The 28000-nt window shown below is 52.2% G+C and overlaps 1 protein-coding gene across 4 annotated transcripts in view; it reads right to left on the minus strand.

Moving 5' to 3' along the window:
- Window positions 1-28000, minus strand: part of heph (polypyrimidine tract-binding protein 1 heph) — a 168678-nt gene that overhangs the window by 130445 nt on the left and 10233 nt on the right. For 3 of the 4 annotated variants that reach the window (XM_089551171.1, XM_089551158.1, XM_089551194.1), the window contains exon 2: window positions 21449-21473. The exons of the other annotated variant lie outside the window; for it this stretch is intronic. In XM_089551171.1, coding sequence (XP_089407297.1) covers window positions 21449-21473 — 25 coding nt within the window. The remainder of the gene's footprint in view (window positions 1-21448; window positions 21474-28000) is intronic. 4 annotated transcript variants of the gene reach the window in all.

Below are 28000 nucleotides of genomic sequence, written 5' to 3' on the forward strand. Positions count from 1 at the left end.
ACCCAGAGAGATGAACGACACCGGCGACCTGTCATCGCCCGTCATCGGCGAGGAACTGGCCCACTCTGGCCTCTTTCCACCTGTCAGGTTTCCTTACCTGTTCGAGAAGTCTACGCATACCCGGCATAGATACAAGTTCTACTTTGTCTAAAGTCGCCATCCTCGCTTCCTCTGCTGTTCTCTTCCTAAAGAACTACGGCCTCGGGCAAACTTGACAAGGACACGGACGATCCGTGCATTCCGGCTGCCGGGACGATTCCGGGACGATCCGGCTGCGGCGGTTGAATTTCTTTGGAGGAGAAATTCTAGAGGCCCGTGTACTGTGCGATGTCAGTGCACGTTAAAGAACCCCAGGTGGTCAAAATTTCCGCAGCCCTCCACTACGGCGTCTCTCATAGCCTGAGTCGCTTTGGGACGTTAAACCCCATAAACCAAACCAAACCAAACCGCACCCGGACGGAAGCGAGAATCGGCAGGTCGCGGCTTCGTAACGCTATTCGCGCGCTAGCTGAACACATACAGGCAGGCATAATCGTGCACACATACGGCGCTTCCCAGTTCTCGGTTGGGCATGCGTGAATACGGACAGAACGTGGGACACTCGATACACGAGCCGCGTGACTGACACCTCGCGGAGGCGTTGTGACAGCGAACCGCAAGACTGCGCCAAGTCGTTTTCGTTGGAGCGAGAGCTCCACTACGCCACGTTTCGCCAACGTCGTCGGGTGCTGCCGCTTGACCGCTAGAGGCGCGCTGGAGATGTGACTACGACGTCGTACCCAGTGACTTGCCCCAAGCGCGCCGGCCGCCGCCTCGCCAGCTGTGGTCACGTGACTAACCACATGACGCGCCGTTCGCTTGATAAGCCGAAGCCGCTGTTCACATTGCGTTTCGCCATGAATGAGCGCGCGGCAGGCAGTGCGGACAGACCGCCTGCGAGAACCTTGCACTCGCCCATGATACGCACAAAGGCTAACTACTACAGCGAACGCAGAACCGTGTTTGTCGCAGTCCAGAGTCTTTGCGGTCTACCGCGTGTGTGGCCGAGACACAGACAATGCTTAACGGAGCTCTCGCTCCGTCTAACGGAGCTTAGAAGAGTTAAACCTCGGCCGTCTTTTTAGCAGGGTGCCGCGAAAACTGGCGCGCACCTAGCGGAATCGATGGTCTCACTGAATCACTCGATCCCGGCCGCGGCGGCTGAATTTCGATGAAGGCGAAATTCTAGAACCCCGCGTGCCGTGCGATGTGAGTGGACGTTAAAAAACCCCAGGTGGTCGAAATTTCCGGAGCCCTTCTGTCACAGACCAGTGGAACGTGTCTCGTCAGGACAGAGGAGAGGCGGCGTTCACGTAGCACGGCGGTTGCTGGGGGTCCGTCAGGAATTCTCTCGGGGCTCGGCCATCGGCGAACGAAGCCGACACTGGAATTCCAGGAGGAGTGGAAAGTTCTAGAGCGGTGGTACGCGTGCGCTGTTCTTTTGAAAGTGGAGAGTGCAGGCATAGCCGACTCGGCGACGCCTGTCACGGAAGACGTTAACCTTTTGCGCTCCCTCCTGCTCTCCCGCGCGGCGCTCCGAGGGAACTTCGCGGGTTCATGCGTCCCCTCTGCCCCGTCGTCACCGCGTTGACAAAAGCGCCCCGATGATGAGGGAAAGGGAAGAAGTATGCTATCTGCAGGCCCGTCCAGGTTGCAGCGGGCGGTTGGGACAGTCAGGAGGAAATAGGCAGCTGAAGAGGTTGGGCGGTGTGTCTGCGGGCGTGGAGGGCCGATTTACCGCGCCGAGGCACGCGTTCCATCTCGCAAGGCCCGCCGCCGTCGAGCCATCGTCCATCCACAACCACCCGGACCAGAGTTCTTGTTCTCTGTAGTTGGATTTGTGTGTTTTTTGTATTGTCTGTCTCCTACTTGTCGTGTTTTGTATAGTTTTTCGGCTACTCCTCTGTTCGTTTTTACCTGTTTTGTGTTTTCCTGCATGCGAGTAGATATTTGTTTTCACCCATCAACCCCTTGAGTTCCCTTGGAGGACCGACACACGTGCACCACGCACGGGCTGACCGACCTCAACAAATAAATGTTGCACAACGCTCGCTCTTAGGCCACAGGGGAGCGTAAAGCGGCCCCTGTGCCTCAACGGCTTGCACCAGGCAGCCGGTTGACGGGCGATAGTTGTGACACCTTCACTACGGCGTCCCTCATAGCCTGAGTTGTTTTGGGACGTTAAACTCCAATAACCAAAACCAATCACTGAATCACTCGCGCGCCCGAGCACAGTCCGCCCCGGCGCTCATTGCCCGAGGCAGCGGACAACTCGCGCAAAAACCGATACCCCACAAACACACGGGGAGTTGACAGAAGGTGGAGGGAATGCCCATTGACACCGCCGGCCACGGGGCCGTGGCCCCGTGGCCCACACAACGTCGTTCAAGGAAGAAATGAACAGAGCCGAGACGCACAACGAGGAAACAACACAGCCGACGGCCAGTATCAAAACGCGACGGCATATCGGGCCACGTCGGGCGCTCGATTACACGGACAGAGCCACGATGATGACCCGCCTGTGTATCCGCCTAAATCTCGCGTCTATTTGTGCGCGCGCTTTTTGGCGTCTCCTCGACGGGCGCTTCACGGCGAGTACCAGTCTCTTTCCCGTTCGTCGTAGGAGAGGTAGAGAGGGGAAAAAAAAGAAGTCAAAGCTCGCGGCGGCGGCCGGGAGAAAACGGCAGCCGCCGAAGAGGCCGTGACGAGAGAGACGTTTCGGTAATCGATGAAACACGGAGGGGGTTTCTCAACGGTCTTTCCTGCTTCCTCCACCACCACCACGGGGCTCGAGTGAGGCTGCGAAGGGCTCGACAGGACTACACTGTATAAACGCCGGCAGGCCGGAACTCGGGACACCCAGGCATGCCTCGAGAAGTTGTGCTCGCAAGAGCTGTGCGGGCTCGCTCCACTTAATAATAAACTATTAAGGCCGCCCGTCGTCGCGAGACGCAAAGGAAACGACGAGGGGGGAAAAAAAAATAGTTCGAGCCACTCGCTCAAGACTTGTCGGCGGAGATTCGCCTCCGGCGATTATGCCAAGTTTAAAGCCGTTCGCAGTCGGTTATCTCGGCGGGAAACGAAGAGCAGAAAAGAGGCGACGTCAATGTCCTCGAAGGACTGTTGTCTAGTCTTGACAGTTTACGTCGCTACGCGGTGAAAGGGAAAAAATAAACGAGGAAAACGAGCCGAACACGAGATGACGGAAGCTGTTCTCGAGCAGCAGCGCCGATTCCGGGCTCCGCACGACGCAGTTCCCCGGCCCCTAGGTCCCGGTCGCGTTTACGCATGCGGCGATACCAGATCCGCCGCAGACGGCGCTTCTTCAACACTGGGTAAAGGGCTGGGCCTGCTGGGTTGCCTGGTACGCGTACGGGGATTTAATAAGCAAAGGGGGGGGATTGATGACGGCGCTCCGCTGCAAACGAACCATTCCACTCCGTCGCATCGGAAAACAGCAACTGCCCTCACTTTTTTTCGACGAGAATACAGTTTTTGAAAAATCCTTCATGTCACACTAGCGTGAATGAGGTGCGCGACCGATCCGCGCATGCAATGCAGACCGACTCAAAGACACGGAAAAGTGCGCGCGCATCACAGAGCGATGGCGAACGCGTGACAGCCTCTCCAGGCGACACACCCGGAGAGTCACCGTCCCGACTCCACCTGCCGACGAGAGGACGTCGTTCCTCTGTCGGCTCGAAAACGAAACGGCGACATCAGAGTTTTAGTATAGGGTCACCCTATCGCTTGGGTAATACAGGAATAGCGGGATGCGACTGCGCATGCGCACAACGCTAACGCCCCTTGGGTCTTTGGGTGAGCGGGCGACGCTAACGCTAAAGCCTGAGCTCCATGTACGCGAAAAAGTAAGCGACGCGACAAGGCGGCGCGGCGACGACGGCTGGCTGTCGCTCCTTCGCCCACCGGCCAAGCTCCATGCATAGCGACAACGCGAACGCGAAACGGAGACGACGATCAGTGTTGCTGGCATAATACACCGCAAAGCTGTTTGCGTTTATTACAAGAGTCACATTATTTGCAAGGATTACAATTTTGGGCAGAAAAATGTCAAATAAAACGTGTTTACAGCTTTGTCATTGTATGTCATTGCATGTCATTTTATGTTATTGTCACGGGCGCCGCCATGTTGCCTGAACGTGGGGCGCACACCTGTTTGAACCTCGCGCGCTTTCTGACCTCAAACGACGCATACTCGCTAAGCCTAGCAGCACCGTAAACACAAGCAATCTGAAAATCTGGGGTGTTTTATCGCTAAAATTTTGTGGTTGACGCAAGTTCAGAGAAAGCGAAAGCTTCGTGAGCATTTAGTTTGCCGTGAACGTGGGGCACAGCGTAGCGACAACGACGAATCGGTGGTGAAGCAAGATTCCCGGCCAGAGCCAGCGCCATCTTTGCCAGAGCCGGCAAGAGGCTCGGTAGTGACGTACGCTGCCAGGTTTGCTGCTATTGGCTAATCGCGTTGGCAACTTCCGGGCGACGAGCGAAATTTTCTGTGAGTGCAGATCCGAGCGACAGGACAAGCGACACGGGTATTTCGCTTCGCGCGACGGTGCCGCTCGTCGCTTGCCGCTGTCGCGTGAGTTTTCGCGTACATGGAGTTCAGCCTTAAATCGGCGAAATAGCGTGCGCCCCGAAGCCCCTTTACGTTCGGTCAACATGGCGGCGCCCATCTAAGCGGGGCCTCTCCCTTCATCACCAATTCGTCGTTGCCGCTACTCTGTGGCTCACGCTCACGGCAAACTAAAGGCGCACGAGGCTTTCGCTTTGGCTGGAGTTGCCTGAACAACAAAATTTTAACGATAAAACGCGCCAAATTTTCAGATTGCTTCCGTGTTTACAGAGCTGCAAGGCTTAGCGAGTGCGCGTCGACTGACGTCAGAAAGCGCGGGAGGTTCGAACTCCTGATCTCCGCAAACAGGTTTGCAATTTTGGTCTTCCTGTGTGGATAGTCTTGGCTCGGATTGAACATGTCCGCATTATAAAAAAAAAATATTTGCATCATTTTTCTCAATTCCTAAATAGAAATTGGTAACTGCAACAGTTTGCATGTCGTCTTAATGAAAAAATACAGCATATATATTAACTTATTTGCTCTGAAAGCTTCTCTTTCCCGCAGTCATGTCGCTGCCTTCAAGAAGTGCAAAGCGATCATCCGCGACCCTATTCTATAGACAGAAAACGTGAACCCGTCGTCCTAACGCTAAGCGCATGCGGATAGCGTCACCCTATTCGCCCCGACCCTATTCTAAAACTCTCTAATAACGAAACGGCGACATCAAGGGCGACAAGCGCCCAAGCAAGCACATCGGCAACCTGCAACGCCTCGCATAGGGCCACGGTGCGCGCTTGGCTCGGTATTGAGACACCTTTGGCACATCGTGTACCGCGTTGCCGCTACCATTAGACACTTTTAGTTGGCCGTACGGAACGGCGTTACGTACGCAGGAACGTTACGGGTCGCGAGTGCGCATGCGCAGAACGTTCCGTACCGCTGGGCCGCTTGCGTACGTACGCACGCATCGTGTCGTTGCGTGCGTGCGCTACGGGCGCGTTACGGGTTGCGTTGACAAGATGGCGGCGCCCTGCTCGCCCGCTTCGAAATAAACACATGTCGCCGCTGCATTCTCCGACGGGATAGCTCGCTGAAATCGTAGCGGTTCGCTTTTATTTCGCACACTCTCGCCCACACGCAGAAGTATAAGCGATAACTAGCCCCTGTTTTTAAGATAATTTGGCGATTTTCAAGCTGTAGGCCTAACCGTGTTTACCTCGTAGCAACGACACCTAGCGGAGCACTTCTCTGGCTTTTAGTCAATTATTTCATTTTCTTCTGCTTACATAGTTTTTCTTGGAACAAAAAAAAAAGACTCGCGATGCAGCCAGCTTCGTTACCAGTAATTAAATGCTTCTCGGCATTTCGATAGCTGCTGTGGTAGTCGCGGAGCACACGAGAATCACAACCTGAAGCAGACAAAACAGCGAGAATGGCTGGAGGAGGATTGGCGAGAGGCTTGGTTTGGCTGATGTCAAGAACTTTTCAAGCATCAGTTCTTATTTCTTGCGCCAGATGGCGCGGAGAAGCACAGCGGAGAATTTTAGGATGCGCTTGGTACGTCCACTCGGAAGGACGCTAACGTACGGCTAACTAAAAGTGTGATGGACGCGCCATTCGTACCGTACGCAACGTAGTGTGCGTTGCGTACGTAAGCCCGTTACGTACGGCCAACTAAAAGTGTCTAATAAAACCGGTGGTACCTAACAGGGTGCACGGGCAGACGAGATTAGGACATCTGCGGTGATTAGGCGGGCGCAGAACAACGTCGTAACTACGAGGGGCACTAGGGGAGAGGCCTCCGTCAACTCTGCTCTCCTCCAGCGGGGACGTAGCAGGACTGGTGGTGACGGCCGAGATATACCACAAGTCGGCTCACACACGCTGCAAGCATCGCACAAACCGAACCCCCCCCCCTCTCACTCCCTCCTACTGCAGGCGCATATAGAGAACCTGCGCTGCCCAGGTGGCACTGCAGTTATTCCACTAGGTGCCTAAAAACTGCTGTCGTCAGTCGTTCGGGCCGCTACAAAAGCGAAGCACATTCATAGCGATTAGAAGCCCGCGTTTGATTGATAGCACTATTTGCCTCGCTTCCATAGACATAACCCAGATAGCTAACAGGCACCGCGTGTGGCTTCGACAGAGCGCAGAAGCTCATGCCAATAAGCTCCTCTCGCTATGCTGTGTGTTACGGCGCTGCAATCGACACGGCAAACTTCAGCTTGGGTTCCCTATGAAAAGCGGGACACCGACCACCGTGATTGCGCGTTAACAGTTAGTCTTTTCTCATCCACACGCGGCGCTGGCGGGGATTCACTAGCTCACTGTCTAGCTATCCACAGAGTATTATAAATCGAGTCAAATCAGGCCGGGGCCCTTCTTCCCCGAGTTATGCGCGGCGTAGTTGCCTCCGCGCCCCGCTGGCGTTTCCGGCCCCGCCACGGCTCCGTCAAACTCCGCGCACAAGCGCGCCAATTCATGCAGCAGCCAACGCGTGTGCACAGCTCATATATAAACGCCCAGCCAGCGCCACGGGGCGCCCAATCTCGGGGGACCGTGGCGACCCGTTTAACGCGGATCTCGGGGGAGGGGGGGGGGGGGGGGTGCGACCCCTTTAACGCGGCCCCCAATATGCGCGAGAGAGACGGACTCATCACCGCGCGCTCATTCGCTGTCGCCACGCATTCACTTTCCGCGCGGGACCGACAACGGATACACCTAGAGCGCTCGGAAAGACGACCAAGAGTCCAGTGTTTGGCCTCTGACCACCGAGAAACTGCCCCGCGGCGCTATTATTGCAGGCGGTGCGGGCAGGGCCCACACTTATCTCGCCCAGGAATGACTGTGGTCCCGGGTTCGATACCCGGAAGAGGACTAAATTCCAAATCGGAGGTCGGCGCGAAACCCCGCCGCGGTCCCTGCCGAAAAAAAAAGTTTTACGATGTAATTCCCTCATACAGGCTTCGTCATATAAATGTCACACAATTTGCACGATATTGCATAACACCTGTATGACAAATGTACGATATTGCAAAAACGAAAAACACATTTGCATCACAACTGCATACGACATTCGTATGAAAAACTGTTTGAGGCTATTGCACCGCACAACTTTTTTCAGTAGGGGCGGCTCGGTAGGGCGGCTCAGTGGTTAGCGCGTTCGTCTACCAAGCCGCGGAGTACCCGGGTTGGAACCCGGCCGGGTTTAGATGGAGGCGGAAAACGCAAGAGGCGCCAGTGTGCCGTGCGATGTCGGTCCCCCCCAGGTGGTCGGAATTATCCCGGAGACCTCCACTACGGCACCTCTTTCTCTCTTGCACGCTCACCTTCCTCCCTTGCATTACGGCGCGGTTGGGGTGTCCGCCAAGATTTCGGTACGAAAGCTCCAGCAGACATGCGCTCGGCAAACCACAGCGGAGGCTCACTCCCGTCGCCTCGTTTTATTAACGAACGACATCAATTGCGCGCCGCATTTTTTTTTTTTTCCCCACTGTCCGATCATTTCTCTTCGTCCTTCATGTACAAGCACAGGTGCGCGCAAGCGTGCAAAGGTTAGTCTCTACGCCCGTTCGACAGCTGGCGCTCATCCTGCGCGGACGACCAACTTCGTCATCACCGATACAGATGTTAGCTCACCTGTACAAAAGGACAGCCAACCCCACGCGTTTACAAGCATGTGCAGGTGCCCACAAAAGTTTCCGGAACGCCGAAATCACGAAAAACGTTAATTTCCTCGCTGAAGCGCAGAAGAACTGAGGATTGGGCGAGTTGGTGGTGATCCATCGTAAAAAAACCAGCGCTTAAGAACACGGACAGAGGACAAGGTGAAACAGACTGACGGCGCTGACGCCGTCAAACGTTTGTTGACACGGAACTGGTGTTTGTACATCACGATCAGTGCACGAGGGAGATCGCGGAAGCATTCCACATCATCAGGAAGGGCGAGGGATGCGTAAGCAAATCCTCGATAAAAGCCTGTCAGGGAGGGAAATGAGCTTGCTTCATTCTGGCGAGGGAAGGTGAGGTAATGGCACACGTGCCTTGAATGAATGATTGCTGTTTCTTTGTTTTCTCTAGTTTTACGCATGTGAGTGGCAACGGTGTATCTGGGTTTGACAAGACGCCATTGCGCATGTTTGTGTAAATGCATAAATTGACTGCCTACGTGTGAATAAAATTAAGCTATAAGTCAGCGCCGTCAGTCTGTTTCACCTCGTGCTCTGTCCGTGTTCTTAAGCGCTGGTTTTTTTACGATAGAAGCGCATCCAGGCATTGAGGGGTGCATTGTGCAGGTCGTGCTGGGAACTACAAAGCACACACTTCACTTGATGGCTGCATGCTTAGGCTACCCATTAATCAAGCTTTGTTGCGATTTACGTGTTCCTAAAACTTTTGTGGGAACCTGTACGACAGCACCCAAGAATACATGGGCCCCTACGGGGGAGCTCCACTACACTTCACTTTATTACCTTAAAGGCCCCCAGGAATGGGGGTATTACATACAAACGCCATCCGATTTCTTCTGTTCTCGGTAAAATTCCGCAGTTCTTCCTGGACACCTTTTTGTTTGTCCGGCGGCTAATGACCCAATTCATTGCCGAGAAAATTGCATTTAAAAATTTTCCAGGCACACGCTCGATTCAAACCCGCGACGTCTACATCGAAACTCGCACTCCGTGATCACCGTTTTCAGGTAAATGACGACGAAGCGTGACCTCCGGGATCCGCACCCCAGTCGGCTTGAGAAATCGGCCGGCTGATGGCGTCACCTGTATTGACTTTTCCTCTCCCTTTCGTAGCTTATAGAAGCCAAATTTCCTGTGAAAGCAGTTATCGACACAGGCCAATTTAAATTCCCCCTCAGTGTCCCTTCAAAGAGAACCGCAACGATAACGAAACAACACTCTCGCCAAGGAATCCGCTAATCCAGGCTTAGCACGGATTATCCAGCCGGCCTTTTTCCCCTGCGCTCAACAGTTGGCGGGCCAAACGTGCGCGCAGCCAAAGTCCTTCGCAGAGCCGCTCGTCCGCGTCGCGACCCGCAGGCGCCGCTGCCAATCAAGGCCACGCGTCGCGCACACAATTGGATTCCGGGCGGCACAGGCGGACGCCACCGACATGGAGGGGCCCGCGTCGATGGACGGCACACAGCACGCGACGCTGCGGGGAGGAGCGATGACACAATGGAAGCACGCGCCCACAAGGAGAGAGATGAGAGGGGGGGGGTATGGCACTCGGGGGCAATCGCGCTCTATCACACACACACACACACTGCCTCGCGTGCTCTGCGCACATGGAGCAGCAGGCCACGGTCTGGAGAGAGGGGGACGCGCGGCGGCAGCGCTACAAAGCACGCCACCGTTGCGCCACGGTTTTTACGCTTCTTTCAGCCGTCCTCGACTCGGCTCCGCCGTACGCACGGAGGCCCCCCGGTGGACCATTACGCGGTGTACCACGCGCTGTAGCCGCGGCAGGGGGTGGCCAAACACACAGCAGGCCTGCTGAAGCGTTCCGCCAACGATGCCCACTCACGGCACCGCGGCCACCTTGGTCTGAAAGGTGGCCGCTGCGGCAGTTCCGCGGCGGCGGCGGCCATTTTGGTGCCGCCGTCGGCGGAGTCGCCGGCTTGTCGATCTAGACTAGCCGCGCTGGCTCGGTGGTTACAGAGTTCGGCTCCTAAGTCCGCATCACACACGCTGGCTCAGTGGTTAGTGCGTTCGGCTTCCAAGTCCGCATCGCGAGAGATAAAATCCGGGCCGCAAAGGCGCCTTTCGATTATTGCCGTTACGGCACCTCTTTCTCGCGTTCTTCTTTCATAACCCTCCCCCTTTTCATTCGTTTCCCCACGACGCGGTTTTTCCGTTTTTGCCAGAGAATGCGACCCCAGTCGGGGCACCGAAGACCGGCAGAAGCTAACTACCACGATAGGAGGCGACGTGCGCGGGCGACGCTGCTGCACGTAATAAACGTCGCCCTCGAGGTAGAACAACACAACCCAACCGCCGGCAAACACTACATCCCCAGCGTGGCCGCACAAGGCCAGTGAGCCCATCAAATGCGCCGGAAGCGGCGCGCCTGCTTACATCCGCCTGCGCGTATAACGGCGCTCGCAAGGCAGCCAGCCGGTTTTTCCCCCAGAGGAAATCTCCGTTGTGCACGTACCAAGAAGGAAAAGAAAGAAAGAAAGAAAGACTACAAAACGCTACACACCGTCCGGCTTGGAGTTGGCGCGAGCGCGAGCCCTCGGCTTCCCCAGACCTGCACCCTACATGCGGGGGGACAACAGCAGTGGAAGCGCCACCGTCGCCTCGCGCCGATAACTTGACCACTCCACTGGCAACAAGCTGCCGGACGGCGCGAGCAAATCACACCGACGGCGACGACGTCGTGTCGCGCGCAGTTCGACGGGAGGCGGACGTCCGCTGGACCGTCTCTCAAGGGCGAACCAGCAAGGCCTCAAGACAAAGCGCCAATGGACGTCTAGAGCCCTCGGCACGCGCCGTTACAGGGAGCGGCAAATCGCCCCGTCCTGCTGGCTATAGGCAACCTGCAATAGCCAGGCGGCGCCGCTGTCGCGCTGCTTACAGCGCCGCCACCATATGTTTTTTTGGTACTGGGTAGGCGGTCGCTCTTTGCGGCGTGCATGCCCAGTACGAATTTGAAAATGTCGGTTGTTTTATATTGCGGATTCAAGCCTATTGATGCCATCGATGTGTATTTTCGGCGACCGGAGCTCTAAAAAGGATGTCGCCTTTCCGAAAGCAACCATGTGCACTCAGTGAAGGAAACAGACGGCGCTGAAATTTCGGCGAAGTGTCAGTCTCAGCAGGGCAAACACGTGTACGACGTTCAACTTGTGCATGTACAGTGCATGTGTAAGCAACCGTCTCGCAGCTTTGCATTGGTAACTGATCTGGAAAAAAGATTTTTAAAAACATAAAGGGACAAAATTTAGATGCACGGGACCCGTGAATATGTGAATTTTTCCCGTAGCGTGTAATCGAAAGCACAGTAAACAGTGGTGGGTGTACAGAAAGAATTGCATCTATCGAGCCCAGACTGAACGTCCAAGCAACCACACAGTCAGCCTCTTTATGACTCCCGCGGTATCCAGGTGTTTACAGCTGAATTAAGGTTGTTAATAATGTTAGGGCAGTTTCATGCATGACCTTGCTTGTCGGGAGATAACCGGGATGCGTTTCAATGGTACTCTTTTCACCACGGACAAAGTGCTTTGAACATATTTTTGTGTTGTCATTTGGGCTGCAGTTGGAGAAGTCTTCACCACTCAAATACAATGCAACCAAATTTGTATGACACACAGCACTGCAAAATCAATTCACCCCTTAGACAAAGCATGCAAATCTGCGCGAGACGGGCAAACACATATGGGAACGACATACGGGAGTGGGACCTGAATTAATCACCTGCGATTCACCCCGCGAGGCGTGCTGCCTTTAATTCATGGTACCTCGACACGTACACGCTAACGTTGAGCGCACGTACTTGAGTATACCAGTATAGGACAAAACCGCGACCAAGAGCCCTGCTTTCGAACGCGACGAATCCTGATTTGAAGACCGTTGTTCTGACAGAACCAGAAAAACGGCTTCTTAACGCGGGAGCGCGACCGTAATTCGGCGATACCAAGCAAGAGAACTACTAGCGGCGAATTTAATGAAAGCTCAATATTATAGCTTCATTCAGCCGCTCCGCATTTACACTTTTTTTCTCCTCTTAGCTTCACGTGAATTACAACACCAGTGCAACTTTCTTGACATGGCACACTGCGACGATCCACTTCAGTCGCCGGGTTGACCCGTGCGGCCTTGCAGGGAAACGAAACAGCTTCACGTCTCCGTTCCCTTCTCGTGTATGACAGTCCTTCCCGCAACAGTATCTCCGGTTGATTTTTTTTCCGAGTGCGACCGACAGCCATGGCGTAGGATGGCCGAGGTAAAGCTTCCAAAAATCCGCAAAACTGCGCAACCTCGCTGTTTGCGCCTTCCTCGGGAAGCGGAGCCGCTCGGGCCGCGCCGAGCTGCCTACTCAGTGCTTGTCTCTTCGGCCACGAGACGGCGCCACATGTACCTGCAAACTACACTGCAGGTTGCCTATTAACGGTGGAGGTTGTTCAGAAACATAGCGTCAGACCAGTCACGATGGAGGGTAGAAAGCAAGCAAGCATCGTTGTTACTAGTGTGCACCACCTGCTCAAGATGACGTCATGCACTTCGAGAACAAGAGATAGAAACGCTGACGCCGTCTCCTTCAATGGCCGTACAGCGGTGCTTGAGTAGCAATCACGGAGAAGCCGTAAGGGCCGGTTGTGGCAGGCGGAACACAATATAGACGCCATATCAACAGGAACGGAGAGCTTCAATACAGACCACTCCCCCAAAGGCTACCAGTACATGATACCGAAGAACAGCCAACTACACACTGCTACTGAGAAGAGCGGGAGAGGACGTGGCGGACTATAAGCGGAGTGGGTGCTTACGAACTGAGGCTGAAAACCTTCCACTTCGAACACGAACACCCAGACGCACACTAGACAGTTTTAGCGCAGCCGGACGGCCGTACGGCAGATACGGAAACGCGATGCCGTTGCTACCGTAGTCAGGCTTGCCTAAACACATTTGCCGCAAGGTAGCAGTTGCCGTTGCTACCGTACGGTGGGGCTAAAAACCATTACACAACATGCAACCCTCAATGACCACCACAGGTTTCCGGCTCTGCACTAGCGCTTGGCGAAAGATACGCTCGAAGACGCGGCCAAGGGCGTTTCCGGGGCGTCTAACGGGCAGTCACGTTGGCGGGGGGTCGGCATGGCTGGCGAAAACGGCGGTAAAGACAACGAAAAAGCGTCGCGCAGTTGGGAAGGAAGAGCGACACGGGAGAGAACGGGGGGGACGCGACGCAGTTGGCGTCACCGCCGGGCTTGGCAAGCGTAATGGGAGGCAGCGATCGCGCACCGCGAACAGGCCTCGGGGACGTCGATCGGGCGCCGAACGGAAACGCGCACAGGATGCGAAACAAGCATGGCCGTATGTACGACGGCGGTGGTGGGGGGGGGGGGGGGGGGGGCGATGATGCCGCCGCACGCACCTGCATGCGAGGCAGCGAGCGTGCAGGTACTACGCGCTCAGACGCCACATCGGGCCGGCACTGCAATCGCGTTATAGTGCCTCCAATATACTGGCACTCTACTCGGGAACAACTTTGTGCGCTGTGAGACGTCGGGTCACATGAAAGAACCCCGAGTGGTCGAAATTAGTCCGGGCACACCCACAACGTCGCCTATTTCTAACTGCCTCCTTTCGGGCGTTCGCAGATGCCCATCCCGACTGAGATCGTTACTGCGCCTGCCCCTTCCTCAAAACATTAATTACCAGACACCGAACGACGGAATATGCGTCACAAGCCGGCCGGCTGCCGGGTTCCGACGACAGCGCGGAAAAGGAAGACGTACGACGACACCGGCAAACCCGCTCTACAGGCACCGAGCTTCGACAGCTTGCCACGCGATCAAGGTCTTCCCAGCTATGTAACGCGTTTTCGTCGCCAGCAGGCTAACAGCGTGCGCGCACGCTACCACCTCAAACCGCTGTGCGCCACTGCAGTCGCTTCTCGGAGCTACGAGCGAACAGACAGGGCCCGCAGCACACCTGACGGCGTCGGTTCTCATAGTGAGGCTGCAGAAACTAATTACCGACCTTCCCGCTCCCCCTGCGGTCGATCGAAGAGATGACCAAAGGTAGCCGTAGCATCCCATCGGTTCCAAAAGTTCATCCGGACCACAATGGAGAGATTTAGCATACCGGAGACGCATTAGCGGAGACGTATCAAGGGTTTACGTATGCCAGTAGCGCATGCGCAGTGGTCCTACCCGATGACGCGCTTGTCACTGCGCATCCCCGGCACGGAAAACAGGTATACGTCCATCATCATCATCACCATCAGCCTGACTACGCCCGCTGCAGGGCAAAGGCCTCTCCCATGTCTTTCCGATTAACCCTGTCCTCCGCCAGTCGCGGCCATCCTATCCCCGCAAACTTCCTAATCTCATCCGCCCGCCTAACTTTCTGCCGCCCTCCGCTACGCTTGCCTTCTCTCGGAATCCACTCCGCTACCCCTAAGGGCCATCGGTTATCTTGCGTTCGCATTACATGCCCTGCCAAAGCCCACTTCTTCCCCTTGATTTCGACTAGGATAACATCTCTTAACGTTACACCTATCATTTTCCTTTCCATAGCTCGCTGCGTTGTCCTTAACTTAAGCTGAACCCTCTTCGTAAGCCTCCACGTTTCTGCCCCATAGGTGAGTACCGGTAAGATACAGCTGTTGTTTACTTCTCTCTTGCTGCCTGCGCCACTCACGCCAAAACATAGAACTACACGGAAACACGTAAACGGAGAGGTGATCGTCGAGAGTGACCACTCCCCGGGCGCACATGTCGGGCAAAGATCAGAACTTCCTGGGTAGCAATGTTCAAGGGAGTCAGGTTACGACGCCCGACAAAGTCCCCGATTAAACGCATCGCCGTAGAAAACTCACTACCTCTCGGGGCAGCTGCGCCGCTCGGACAGCCGCACCCCTGCCTGCAGGGGTCAGCGCCCTCCCACCGCAATTTTCGCCCAAGCAGCACGTGCGGTCCGTCAGGCGAAGAAGCAGGTCCGTGTGCCTTCTCGCCGCCCCCAAGAGGCAGCGGAGCATCCCCCCACGGGAGGAGGAAGCGGCGCGTTCCGCGGGGCGCGCACATGAAGGTAAGCAGCGAGCGTGTTGCGTAATTACGGAGGGGCCGAAACTACTGCTTCCCAGGAAGATGCCCCTGCATTCGGTGTCCGGGCAAGGGCGCTCAAAGCTCATCTGTAAGTCAAGTCCGGCGGCGGTGTCGAAGACCTACAACAGGCGAGGCGAACAGCACTGCAGACCACGTACAGTCTTTGCCAAAAGTAACCAGGCTGCACGTTTTTCTTCTCGGTTGTATATTAAAGCTATTATGCCAGCCCTCAAGCTCTAAATCTCTGTATGGTAAGGAGAGCCCCTGTTCTCACCATCAAAGAACTTACTGATCTTTAGGGAAGCCGCGAGGGCTCTGTTATACGAATGAGAAGCAAGCCATGCAATCTGGTTACTATTGACAAAGACTGTACAAACACACACGAGGACAGAGAAAGAAGCGTCGCGTTGTGCGCGTCTTTGTCTGCGTTGCAATACGTGGCAGACGCCGGAACACACGCTCTCTAGCTGGACTGTTGCGGACAGCTGCAGAGGAGTTCCGGCTTCTTGGCACCGTGCCAGGTTCAGGAGCCCGCCCAACAGGTCAGCAAGTAATGTGGCGATGACGCCCATGGATCTCTGGGGCATCTCCCTAAAAGACCAATCCGAAGGTCTCGAACTATATGATCAAAAATTGCGAGGACACTTTGGAAACTGAAGTGCCGAGGCGAAAGCCCAGGACAGTAATGCCCTGACGACTTCCGGTGGATGTGACGTCACACTGTTCCCTTGGCTATATCGATACCCAAATCATACATCTTTCAGGGGAAGTGTTATTCACGCACATTTCTCCATCTAGTCTGACACAAATCCGACGTTTTTCCGACCATTCTGTGACAATCTTCACTACGCCGGTGGATGTGACGTCACACCGGTTCCCGTGGCTATATCGACGTCCGCGCTATTTCGACGCAAATTTGGCATTTTTACATATAATTAATTACTCTACATTCATCAAACGTGGCTTCTAGGTTCATTTTTCCCTCCTCTATCTGATGCAACCATTAGTTTTCTCCTACCAATTTTAGTTCCCGAGTTAACACATTTCCAGAGGTGTGACACCGTCTGCTAACGAACGACAGTATGAGCCATTAAAGGTGCACTGAAGAGGATTCTGAACATGTCTTTTTGCCGCGGGAACTCGATCCACACGTTCCTAGCATTCTTAGAAACAGTGACTTATTGCCCTGTGTGGCCGATTTCCCCAATTAAAACGAATTAACGTCCGGCTCCCGCCTTTTTTTTTGAATTCTGCCTCGTACGGTGGGCGGAGTCGACCAACGCGTGGAGCGCCTTTCACCCAGTCCCGTGGAGGCTTTGCTTTCGCTTTATTTTGTTTTTTAGGTTTCCATGAATAAATAGTTTCATTCGCAGATAATATAGCCGCAAAATAAGCCCACAGAAATAAAAATACGCGCGGACTATTTGCTTCTACGGACTACTACGTATTACTCTGCCGATGGCAGAGCGGCAAGCCGCCGCGGGACTGGGTGAAAGGCACCCCACGCGTTGGTCGACTCCGACCACCGTACGAGGCAGAATTCAAAAAAAAAAAGGCGGGAGCCGGACGTTAATTCGATTTAATTGGGGAAATCGGCCATACAGGGCAATAAGTCGCAGTTTCTAAGAATGCTTGGAACGTGTAGATTGAGTTCCCGCGGCAAAAAGACAAGTTCAGATTCCTCTTCAGTGCACCTTTAAAGGCCAAGCTTCTCCTGAATCTGACGCAAGGCACGGTGCCAAGTCGCAGCTCAAGCTCTTTGCACCTGTCCGCAACAGTCCAGAGAGAGCATGTGCTCCGACATCTGCCCGCTCTTACCCCATGGTAACGTCTATCGAGCTAAGGCGCCACCGGAGCCCGGTGCACGTTTCCCGTCACGTTTTCATCAACACGGGGGGACACGGAAGCCACCGCCACCAGCCGCTCTGCCAGTGGTCCGCTGTGCCTTACCAACCCAGGCTGCGGTGACCGCGCTCTCAAGGTCGCCCCTCGCACGTGCGGGCCCGCCGCGGACAGCGAGCTATTTGCGGCCGCGGCTCGGCAGTAAAACTAGTTTCGCCCGCTGCCCGGCCTGCCGTCAACGCGCATCGCCGATGCTACGGCAAAGGCAGGCCGCCGCTGACCATGCTCTACACAGCTGCCCGGGGAAAGAAGTTGGGGCCCTCCTCGCGTACGTGTATCTTTGTTGCGCAACAGTTTTCAAATCAGCTACCGCGGTGGCTCAGTGGTTACGGCGTTCGGCTGCTGACCCGAAAGACGCGGGTTCGATCCCGGCCGCGGCGGCTGAATTTAGTGCTGTGTACTGTGCGAAGTCAGGCGCAAGTTAAAGAACCCCAGGTGGCCGAAATTTCCGCAGCCCTTCACTGCGGCGTCCCTCACAGCCTGAGTCGCGTTGGGACGTTAAACCCGCCCATAAACCATAAATAAAGTTTGCAAATCCTGTCGCACCCGCTCACCCAGATTGTCACACGCGTCCTCAGAATTCTACAACTAACCCACAAAGGGGATGCTACGTCCAAAGCCTCAGTGGCACTCACTCCCTGCAAGGGACCACTTTGGCACAGTGCCAGAGCTTGCGTTTCCACTGTTGACGCGCTTGGGGAATGATGGTGGACGACACCAACGCCCACGTGAAATAGCGGTGGAAAAGTGAAACAAGGTATCATACTAACCGAGCCGGAGTACCCGGGTTCGAACCCGACCGCGGCGGCTGCGTTTCGATGGAGGTGAAACGCAAGAGGCGCCCGTGTGCTGTGTGATGTCAGTGCGCGTTAAAAATCCCCAGGTGGTCGAAATTATCCCGGCTCTCTTCTTTCACTCCCACCTTCCTCCCTTCCCTTACGACGCGGTTCATGTGTCCGCCGAGATATGCGAGACAGATACTGCGCCATTTCCTTTCCTCAAAAACAAATTTACATTTACTAACAAAGCCCAGCCCAGAAAGGCAGCTAGCCTAGCCAACCTTGGCGGCGTCGAATCGGAGTGACCTCGGACGCCGCTCTTCGCGCGAGATCTTCGAAAAACCGGTAAACGACCCTATTGATAGCCTGTTTCACATCAAAAGCGAAAACGCTCGAGATTTCTGCCAGCGTGGACGAAAAAAAACCTCTTTCCACCGACAACAGCGACGAGGTTACTACAAGTCTGAAATTTTTTGCCGTGACGCGCCTCTCAATCGCTTGAATGTGACAAAGCCGTGAGAGCTTTCACGTACCGCCGTTTACCTCGTTCCGACCAAATTCGAACACCGTTCACGTGAAGCCGATTTTGTTTTTACATTTGTTAACACGACCACCTCACCGTACACTCTGAACAGGATGGAGTAAAAAAGAGTGCACGAGAGGACACCTTACTCCCATATACTTTATAATATATATATATGCTCATTCGTGTTCAGAGTGTACACTCCCCCCTGGGCGGTATCAGTGGAGCCACCCTTTGTGGGCTACTGGAAGAACTTTTGCCAGATGTGCACTTCCAAGCAAGAAACAACAATGCTCCACTACTAACAATACACAGGAGACCCCAGTTCACGACACCCAGAAAGTTGCCTGCAGAACATTCCTTAACACAAAATAAATGAAACCATCGCAGCAAAAGGGCCCCAGCGAAAGTGTGTGCAGCTCAAATTATTTGTCTGGCTGGTCCAGCATGGTTACCTACTCCACCCTCACCTGTGTACTATCAGCAATGAATGAAATGCAAACAAGAAAACTGAGGGGACATCTCAAAGACACCGTAATATTAGCGCCTTGAGTGGAAACGCTAGCGAGGTTGATTAACACTGCTGAAGAAGAGTCTTCACGCCTTTGAAGTCAAAAGAACCTGAGCAAGTATTGAGCTTTCTCGGGCTAAAATATTCTTATTCTGCGTTTCGTGGCTCAGCTCTCTTGTTTGCATTTCATTCCTTGCTGATAGCACACTACCGACATTGAACTTCTTCTGCATCAACAGTGATGGTAAAAATGGCAAAAAAGAAAGATGAACTCTAGAACTGCCTCTCGCGGAAATGTAGGTCAGTGATGACCAAGCTAAACATCAGCCAGAAGCGAAGCACCGAAAATCGCCCCTCCCTCCTCTGTAACCTGATCAAGGAAGATGCATGTCCGCCATTCCCAGTTCTTCCAATGCATAGACAATAAAACTTTCTTCTTCCATTCTATACACGCGAGAAGTGCCACACTTCATCCCACAAGCTGTGCTCAAACGTATGCAAAACACCTTCTGGCAGGGCCAGATGAAATAAACCTAGTAAGCTTCCACCCTCAGCACCTCAGAATACAGCCCATGAGACAAGGCATCAAAGAGAAGTACCTCCTAAGCAGCATAGCAGTTCTTAATGCAGACGAAACGAAGTGAAAAAAAGTTTCTCGATAGTTCACAAACACCTGCTGTACAGACATGGTCAAAAGTTTGCGGGATGCGGATTTGGGGGGAAAAAAATTATTTCTGCACTGCCTCAGTAGACAGGCATACTGTATTTTTGTAGCAGATGGAGCAGGCATGTCTCCTCATGTTCCTGTGCATTTCTGTGATCTGCTATGCTTGACATCCCCGCAATAATTTTCTTTCCCGCGAATCCATACCCCGCGAACTTTTGTCCATGACTGTACACAGGCCTGCTCTGCAGTCAGGTTACGAACGCAACTCCGGCAAACTGGGTTCGCATATGACTACAGCTATAGGCAAGGAAGAGGACCCCCCCCCCCTCCCACAATGAATTAAAGAACTCACGGACATAAGTGCGGCACCAGGCTTAGGCTTCGTCTCATCTCTTATAATAAACCTTACGGGCTTTAAATTTGGTTTATTTTTTATTTACAGCGACAATTCTGCCACTTTTGGTCCTAAACGGAAGCGTCAATTTGCTTACAAAAACGCTTCCCGTTCTAACCACCAGATGGCGCCACTAGACTGACTTTTTTGTTCTGTCTCTGCATGCGCCGAGCTAAAAGCATGAATGTGACCAATGGTGCAACGTCATGCAAAATGCTTGCGTTTAGCTTAAGTAAGCATGCATGGTATGTAGACCGTCGATTTATACTCTTTTCTAACCATATCTGTGTACTTCTCGGGCAGACGACACGCCGACTGTGAGACGAGGAGGAACATGTCTAACGTGCTCTCCAGGGAGGCTAAGGAGTGCTGCAAGTAAGATATGGGATGGAGTGTACTCGGTGATCGCCACGAGACTAAGGTGGGAACGATCACAATGTTGGAACAATCACTAACGACATTTATTCTTCCAAGACACCAGTAACTCCCATTTCACTCGCAAATGTCATGCCCTCTACAATGATCAGGCAATTAAGGGCATCTCAACAAATAAACAACACAGATATGAGAAAATAGGGGCTCTTTGTGGCCTCTGATGATGCTCGGAAAGGTATTAAAGGCTTACTGGCCAATAAGCCTTAACATGATGTGATGTCTAGATCAGGAGATTACCCAGCAATGAAGTCGAATGCACAGACTCCACCAAAACCTCAACATTTTTTGGTGTAAATATCGCCGATGTCAAAAACCCACGCTTACACAGCATGCAATTTTCCAAACCACAAGTGATCCCGATTTTAGGGGAAGCAACACGAATGGCCGGGTCTAGTAGACTAGGAAAAGCCTTTGCATCATAATAAAATAAAATATCGTGGGGCCGGAATAAAATTCTTGTGCACATTGAAGAACAGGGCGCACCAAAACGGCCAGAAAGAAAAACCCAGTGGTCTTGTCGCACCCCACTGACCCAATCATGAAACGCGAGCCTGTACAAAGAACAAACTTGTTTCTTCAACTGCGCATTCCAGTTAAAAAAAAAAAAACAGCTTTCCATACCAAACAAATGGCGAGTTGACGGAGAGGCCCAACTACTTGGCTGCAGTAAAGAAATTAAATGCTCAGGAAAAGCGCTCGTAGCACTTATAACTCCTCGAGGTCCCGCTGGGCCGTTTGCTGAAAAATGCCGTCCAGAGAACCTTCCACACCCAAAGCAAGACTTTGCAGAGCCAGGCACGCAAGGCAAGAAGGGCAGAAAAAAAGAGTCTACTCACTCGTAATAAGTCCTTGCTGACTTCACTGCAAAGAAATGAGAGAAAAAGGGAAAAAAAGAATTAGTCAAGACAAGCACAAGCCAAAAGCCGACCAACAATGCAGAGGCAGGTATGCAACAGATGACGGGGGGCAAGGGTGCACGGAAAAGGAGAGGATTATTTCTTGTGACAGGGAAATGCAAAGAAAATGTTCTGGAGACAATGAAGGCACACAAGATTCCCAAGGCCCACAACCAAGCTTGAGACACCTGTCACCCACCAGAGCAAAAAGCCACAAGAAAAACCTCCCGTAACCTTAGGCAAAATCAACTGCAGAAGAACAGTGGCCATCTACTCATGAAAGTTTTTGCCAGCTTTTACAACCAAATACTACACTTCAACAGCGAACAATCTGTTCATGTGGCTATGGAGTGCAATAAAACCCAGTTCAGGAATGAGTCTTTGCTCTAAAGCCACTAGATATGATGCGTATTAAGGCGAAAGCCCTTAATGCCTCATCGTTGCTGACAGAAGGTTGTCAGCAGAGGTGTCACGCTTTTTCTTGTCAGACCTGAAATTAGAAACTGTGCACGATGGGATTTCAACCACCATCCTTCCGTTCCGCAGCCGAGCGTGCTAATGGCTACGCTACTTCCTGCCAACGCATGTGTAGTTCTTGTCTATGACGCTGGAGAGTATTTGCAGAGTAGCATCGAATCAGACTGATGCCTCCCAAACGCCCTCCAGTGTCTCCAGCATTTAAGATTCACTGACAATTGAGTACTTAACATCTTAACCACACATCAGTGACACAAGCAGCAACACCGCGCCAAAGGCTTTCGCCTCACATTATGCACCCACTCGAGAGCAGAACGGCACTCGGAGCAAGCCACCTGCAAAACACATGCGTCTCGCTACACGAGCTCTGGTGCTGCATAACAACTCCAACGCCTGCTGCAGCCAGCGCGAGCGACGCCTGCCCTAGATGGCAGCACATGTCGGCAAGCACGAGTGTGCCGGAAGTCTTATCCCCCGGCGCATTATCGCTATCCAGCCCAAACGCAATAAGCGGACTCTCTTGCGCGAAGATAACCACCACCTGTTTCCGCATTTCCAGCAGACACTATCAGCGGTGAGCAGGTTGCTTGGAGACTTACGCACAGCCTTAGTAAGCCCACGGTAAGTCCAACAAAGCCACAGGGACAAAAGTAATAATCAGAGGTTATCTCAGACACCGCAGCGAGCTCATATATCAAACCATGCCACAAGTGGCTGACATAAGGGGAGCAGATAAGGGAGCCCACAAAAGGGAGACATTCAAATGATGAAGACTCGCCACAGCTTTGATGGAGCTGGCAACCCAACAAAAGACAGCCATACCAATGAAACAGATGGCTTCTCCGAGAGCTGATGATGATGAATTTTTATGACTCAAGAGCATCCGTGGCCAAAAAGTGCCATGGCATGAGATTATTTCTCTTGTACTCAAGGTGGAGCCACAGACCCATTTCCTAAGCATTTCACCCTAAAGAAGCCGAGTACCAGGCAGGGGAAAGCTTGTACCCATTGTGTCACCGGTGGGTACCCGGCAACACTGGCGATCGAACCCCACACCTCCCGCAAGCGAGGCAGATGCTCGAACGACTAGGCCACTGCTGCGGTACTTCTTCGAGAGCTGTTTCATAGCCTGTTATGCCATATCCGCATTTCACATGGTTAAACAGAAAAGAGGCAAAACACCCTCAAAATTACTACCACTGTTCAGTCAATACAAATCAGACCGAAATGGCTGAATACAGATTTGTCCGCAAGCTGCTGTGACGGGATACGCTGCACAAAAGATTTCACATGTACATAAGAGTGGCAAAAAGGCTTGGCTACGTCAATGTATTTGATGTGTATTTGATAAAGGCAGTGTGGATTTAGCAGTAAACCAGCTAAAAAGGTGTTCAGTCAATACAACTCAGACCGAAATGGCTGAATACAGATCATGTTCGCAAGCTGCCGTGACGGGATACGCTGCACAAAAGATTTCACATGTCCACCCAGAGTGGCAAAAAGGCTTGGCTACGTCAATGTATTTGATGTGTATTTGATAAAGGCAGTGTGGATTTAGCAGTAAACCAGCTAAAAAGGTGTTCAGTCAATACAACTCAGACCGAAATGGCTGAATACAGATTATGTTCGCAAGCTGCCGTGACGGGATACGCTGCACAAAAGATTTCACATGCCCACCCAGAGTGGCAAAAAGGCTTGGCTACGTCAATGTATTTGATGTGTATTTGATAAAGGCAGTGTGGATTTAGCAGTAAACCAGCTAAAAAGGTATCTTCTCACACAAAATTAACACTACACACAAATCATCCATGAAGCCTAGAGGACTGACATTCGTTAGAGTCTACTCGCTGTAAGACAAAGCTAATTGGTCTACAATTCTGCAAGCCTCTGACTTCACTTTTCTTGTGGATCATCGTACTTACACTGTTTCATGCTTATCGAGCACTTGAGGTGATAAGACATCATTAAGTACACAAGCTTGCAAGTTCCTCTAGCTTATCTTCACTGCCCTTAAAAGGAAGCCTGCATAGACAGATTACAGCATTCTAACGACATAGATACCGCTCCACAGAAAGTAAGCTTTCACAAGCTTGGAAAGGCCAAAAAGCAAAATACAGATGTCGCCACCACAGGACGATGTTGCAAGTAAACTGCACATGTCAACACCGGATGATCCTTCAAATGGCAGCAACCAGTACTCCTCAGTGTACAAGTTTGGTTTGGTTTATTGGGGTTTAACGTCCCAAAGCGGCTGAGGCTATGAGAGACGCCGTAGTGAAGGGCTCCGGAAATTTCGACAACCTGGGGTTCTTTAACGTACACTGACATCGCACAGCACACGGGCCTCTAGAATTTCGCCTTCATCGAAATTCAGCCGCCACGGCCGGGATCGAACCCGCGTCTTTCGGGTCAGCAGCCGAGCGCTGTAACCACTGAGCCACCGCGGCGGGGCCCTCAGTGTACAAGTTGCAACTCTGAATTGAGGGACGGGAAAATTTTGGAGCGAAAAGCTCTACTTCTCACATGCAAAAGCTGAAGGTCAACTGGAGGCTAGCCGGAGGTGTGGCTATGATGTTATACCACGTGATTTGCCACGGCTGTTACCGCTCACTCTCGCCATTTGTGTCATAACTAGCCATGTGATTCGATCTTGCTGAATAAAGGCCAGCGCTCGCTGCCTAGACACCGCACAGACATGGAACCAGAACCGGTCACCGGGACGAGTTCTCTGACTAAGCACTGGCGGCACCGGGCTGCTTCTAATGATCCCTACGACAGAGCGTCACGAAGCCGCGTTGGCTAGAGATAAGTCATGAAAGCAGGCTCGTCTAGTCGATGAAACGGATGAAGAACGGGAGGTACGTCTGGCGAAGCAGCGGCACAGGCAACAAGAGTATCTCAAGCGGAAAAAGGCAGCGGAGGCTGCCAACGTCTCCGCGTCGACACTGGCCATTGGTTCCGTTGCCTTTCGCTCCGTATAACCGGGCTCAGACGAGTTGAGCCACAGCCATTTTTTTTTAAATTAAATTTTCTCAGCTCCCAGACAAACGCACCCAGAGAGAGCCAGCAAACCAATCTTTAGAAAACAATAACTGGATGGAGCTCTCCGCAGTGTCCCTTTAACAGATTTCCAGTTCCTTGACCGTCACTTCTCCCCCTTTCACCCAGTGTTGCTTATACGGCTGCCACTTCCTCTTCTGTTACCACTGGCACCTTCTATTTCTTTGACGCTACAGTCGTGCCTCGTTAATATGGACACTTTGGTTTCCGAGCAAAAGTGTCCATAAAGCAAAAAAAAAAACAGTTCCAAAAAAAAGATTATGGATTGTTTCCCTGCTTACTAGCAAGCAGTGAAGTAGACATCGGGTAATAATAGAAGCTAGAGGTGACTCTTCAGGCCGCCATTACCTTTAAAATCATGCTGAGCAAGTTAGCATGCTTCGAGCGCCTGGTGATCCAGGAGACGCATTATGGCGTGATTGTGGCCGCAAAGCAAGTGGTCGCAACGAATCCAGCTGCCGCAGCATTTCCGACACAGGAAGAAAAGTGCCACGTTTGGGATAGCATGTACCATGTCACGCTGCCTCCAGTTTTGCACACTGCGAATCACTCATGTCATGCGAGATTCTCTTTTTTAGTCTTCTAACGGTGACATGCTAATAATTTTTTTTTTGCGGTCCAACCATACCTTGTTTTTTCTTCCCTTAATTACATATACTGCTGTTTTCATTGATACGCTGGGTATGTTGTTATCTCTCCGAACCCTTTTTTAAAACTATTTCAAGCTGTAGTATTTCTGCACTGATATGCACAGATACTTTTATTTTTTTTTCTTTGCAGTTCACTCCAAAAGGTCTCCACTGCAGCACTAACTTCGGGACCTTTATGAATCAATGTTTCTCATCATTGAACCTGTGCACTTCATGTGCTCTTGAATGAATTTTGATTTGATTTATTGGGGCTTAACGTCCCGAAGCGACTCAGGCTATGAGGCGTAGTGAAGGGCTCCGGAAATTTCGACTACCTGGGGATCTTTAACGTGCACCGACATTGCACAGTACACGGGCCTCCACAATTTCGCCTCCATCGAAACTTGACCGCCGCAGCCGGAATCGAACTCTCGTCTTTCGGGCCAGCAGCCGAGCGCCACAGCCACTGAGCCATCGTGGCGGGTTGAATAAATTTTGATCTTCGTGACAGCTGGTTCGTAAAAAACAGCGAGAGGCAGAATGCCAGGTTCAAGCAGCCGAGAACCTGCAGTAAAAGCCCAAACTTTCATGCTTCCGGGACAAAATATCAGCTTACAAACACGCCTGACAAAGTAGCCAGTTCCACCACCATACACACACCCCACACAAAAGCGTGCGACTGAACAATGCCAACGCTGTCACCCCAAGGGGGCAAATCAAATGCAATGACACATATAGCCGGGCGGGCGTGAAGGATCCCCGCAGTGGCGCATCTGCGCACCACATGAACAGAGTCGGCCAACCATGTCCGTGACAAATGTTGCCAAATGCGGATATGACAAGTGCCCACAAAAGGCATCCAGTATTGTGCGCCCAGCGGGCCACGTGAGGGAACAATGGCCTTCCCCGTCACCAAAATAAGATGTGTCCCGAGCATAATCACACACGGGCCAGCGCACATCCACAATCTGCCCCTGCATGCTTTCACACTACAAATACGGACTATAAATATGTTCCAGCCCGTTGTGCTCAATGCAGCAGAAATAAATACGTAGTTTAAATGCTTGTACTTCTATTCAAAAGGCTGCCCACAAACAGATGTTGCCACCCAGCTGATGTCCCTCGATTCGAGAGCAGCTGCCACTAGCAATAAAAATAGTAAGCGCATACAAAATACGCGAAACTCCATGTGGAAACTACAATGAAGAAAACAGTGAAATCAAATTGAAGTGAAATAAACCTAACGAAGTAGAAGTTCTGAACGCAGAGGTGCCTCATCAACACACCTCGTACTTTCTTCGTCAGTACGAAGTTTCAACAGCAGATAAAACGAAGATGTTGGCAGCTTGCTAATTCACAGTGGGGGAAAACGAAAGTGACAGGACAGAATCGAGATGCAAGCTGATGATTTGATACAATGTGCTGCACACACAGGCCCCAAGCTCAGCGTATTCTCTCCACAGAGAAGTTGGACTGCACGAATGCAATATGCTTGTGTGCTAAGCAATATGCTAAAGCTGAGAGCAACAACACTCCTTTAAATTTCTCCACGCTACACCCCAATACCTGAAGAAAGAAGCATTAATGTACATGCTCTATCATTACGGCTACCATAATACACCTTTTGTTTCACTTGCTAGTAGTCCAGTGGAGTTGCCAGCATTCAGAAACATTTCAATGGTGAGAGGAGCTCTCGTCCTCACCTCTCCGGTGCTCAGCACTTCTTCGGGTGCTACAAAAGCCCCACTACACATCTTGGAGACAAAATAAGCGGGGTGTACCATCAGCGCCAAATGAAACACCAACAAAACTGAAACACGATCGCACAAAAAAATATTACCAGCTAGAGAGGAAATACAGGCGTGGCCTAATAACATTTCCAAAGAATGGTCTCTACACCAAACCAACCTACGCAAAAACTAACCACTCTAGTATTCTGCCTCCCTAATGCAACAACTCCCAGTTTTGCAGTTTGCGTTTAAAATCTCTTGTTCGCGTTTCATTTGTGTTGTGTGTTGTGTTTAATAGCGCATAAGCAACTAAGGCTATCATGCGCCAAGCTCAGGGTGTAAAATTATTTTATATAGGATGTTATACAAAAGTCTAAATGAACGGAGGTGTAAAGGGCCTAAGAAGTTAATTCGTGCAACCTAGTAAAAATATAAGACAAAATTTTAAAAGAGACTTATGGTGAATGCTTTAAAAAGGGTTGACAACCTCAGCAGCCATCCTTGGCTGTGCAAGGATCTCGAGGTCCCCAACCAATGGAATAGGGACCTCAGCCGTCTTCTCACGACGAGAGGGTGGCTGAGGAGTGGTTCAAAAA

This window comes from Amblyomma mixtum, chromosome 1 (assembly GCF_055824585.1).
Source record: "Amblyomma mixtum isolate Tamu chromosome 1, ASM5582458v1, whole genome shotgun sequence".
NCBI classification, from domain to species: Eukaryota; Metazoa; Arthropoda; class Arachnida; order Ixodida; family Ixodidae; genus Amblyomma; species Amblyomma mixtum.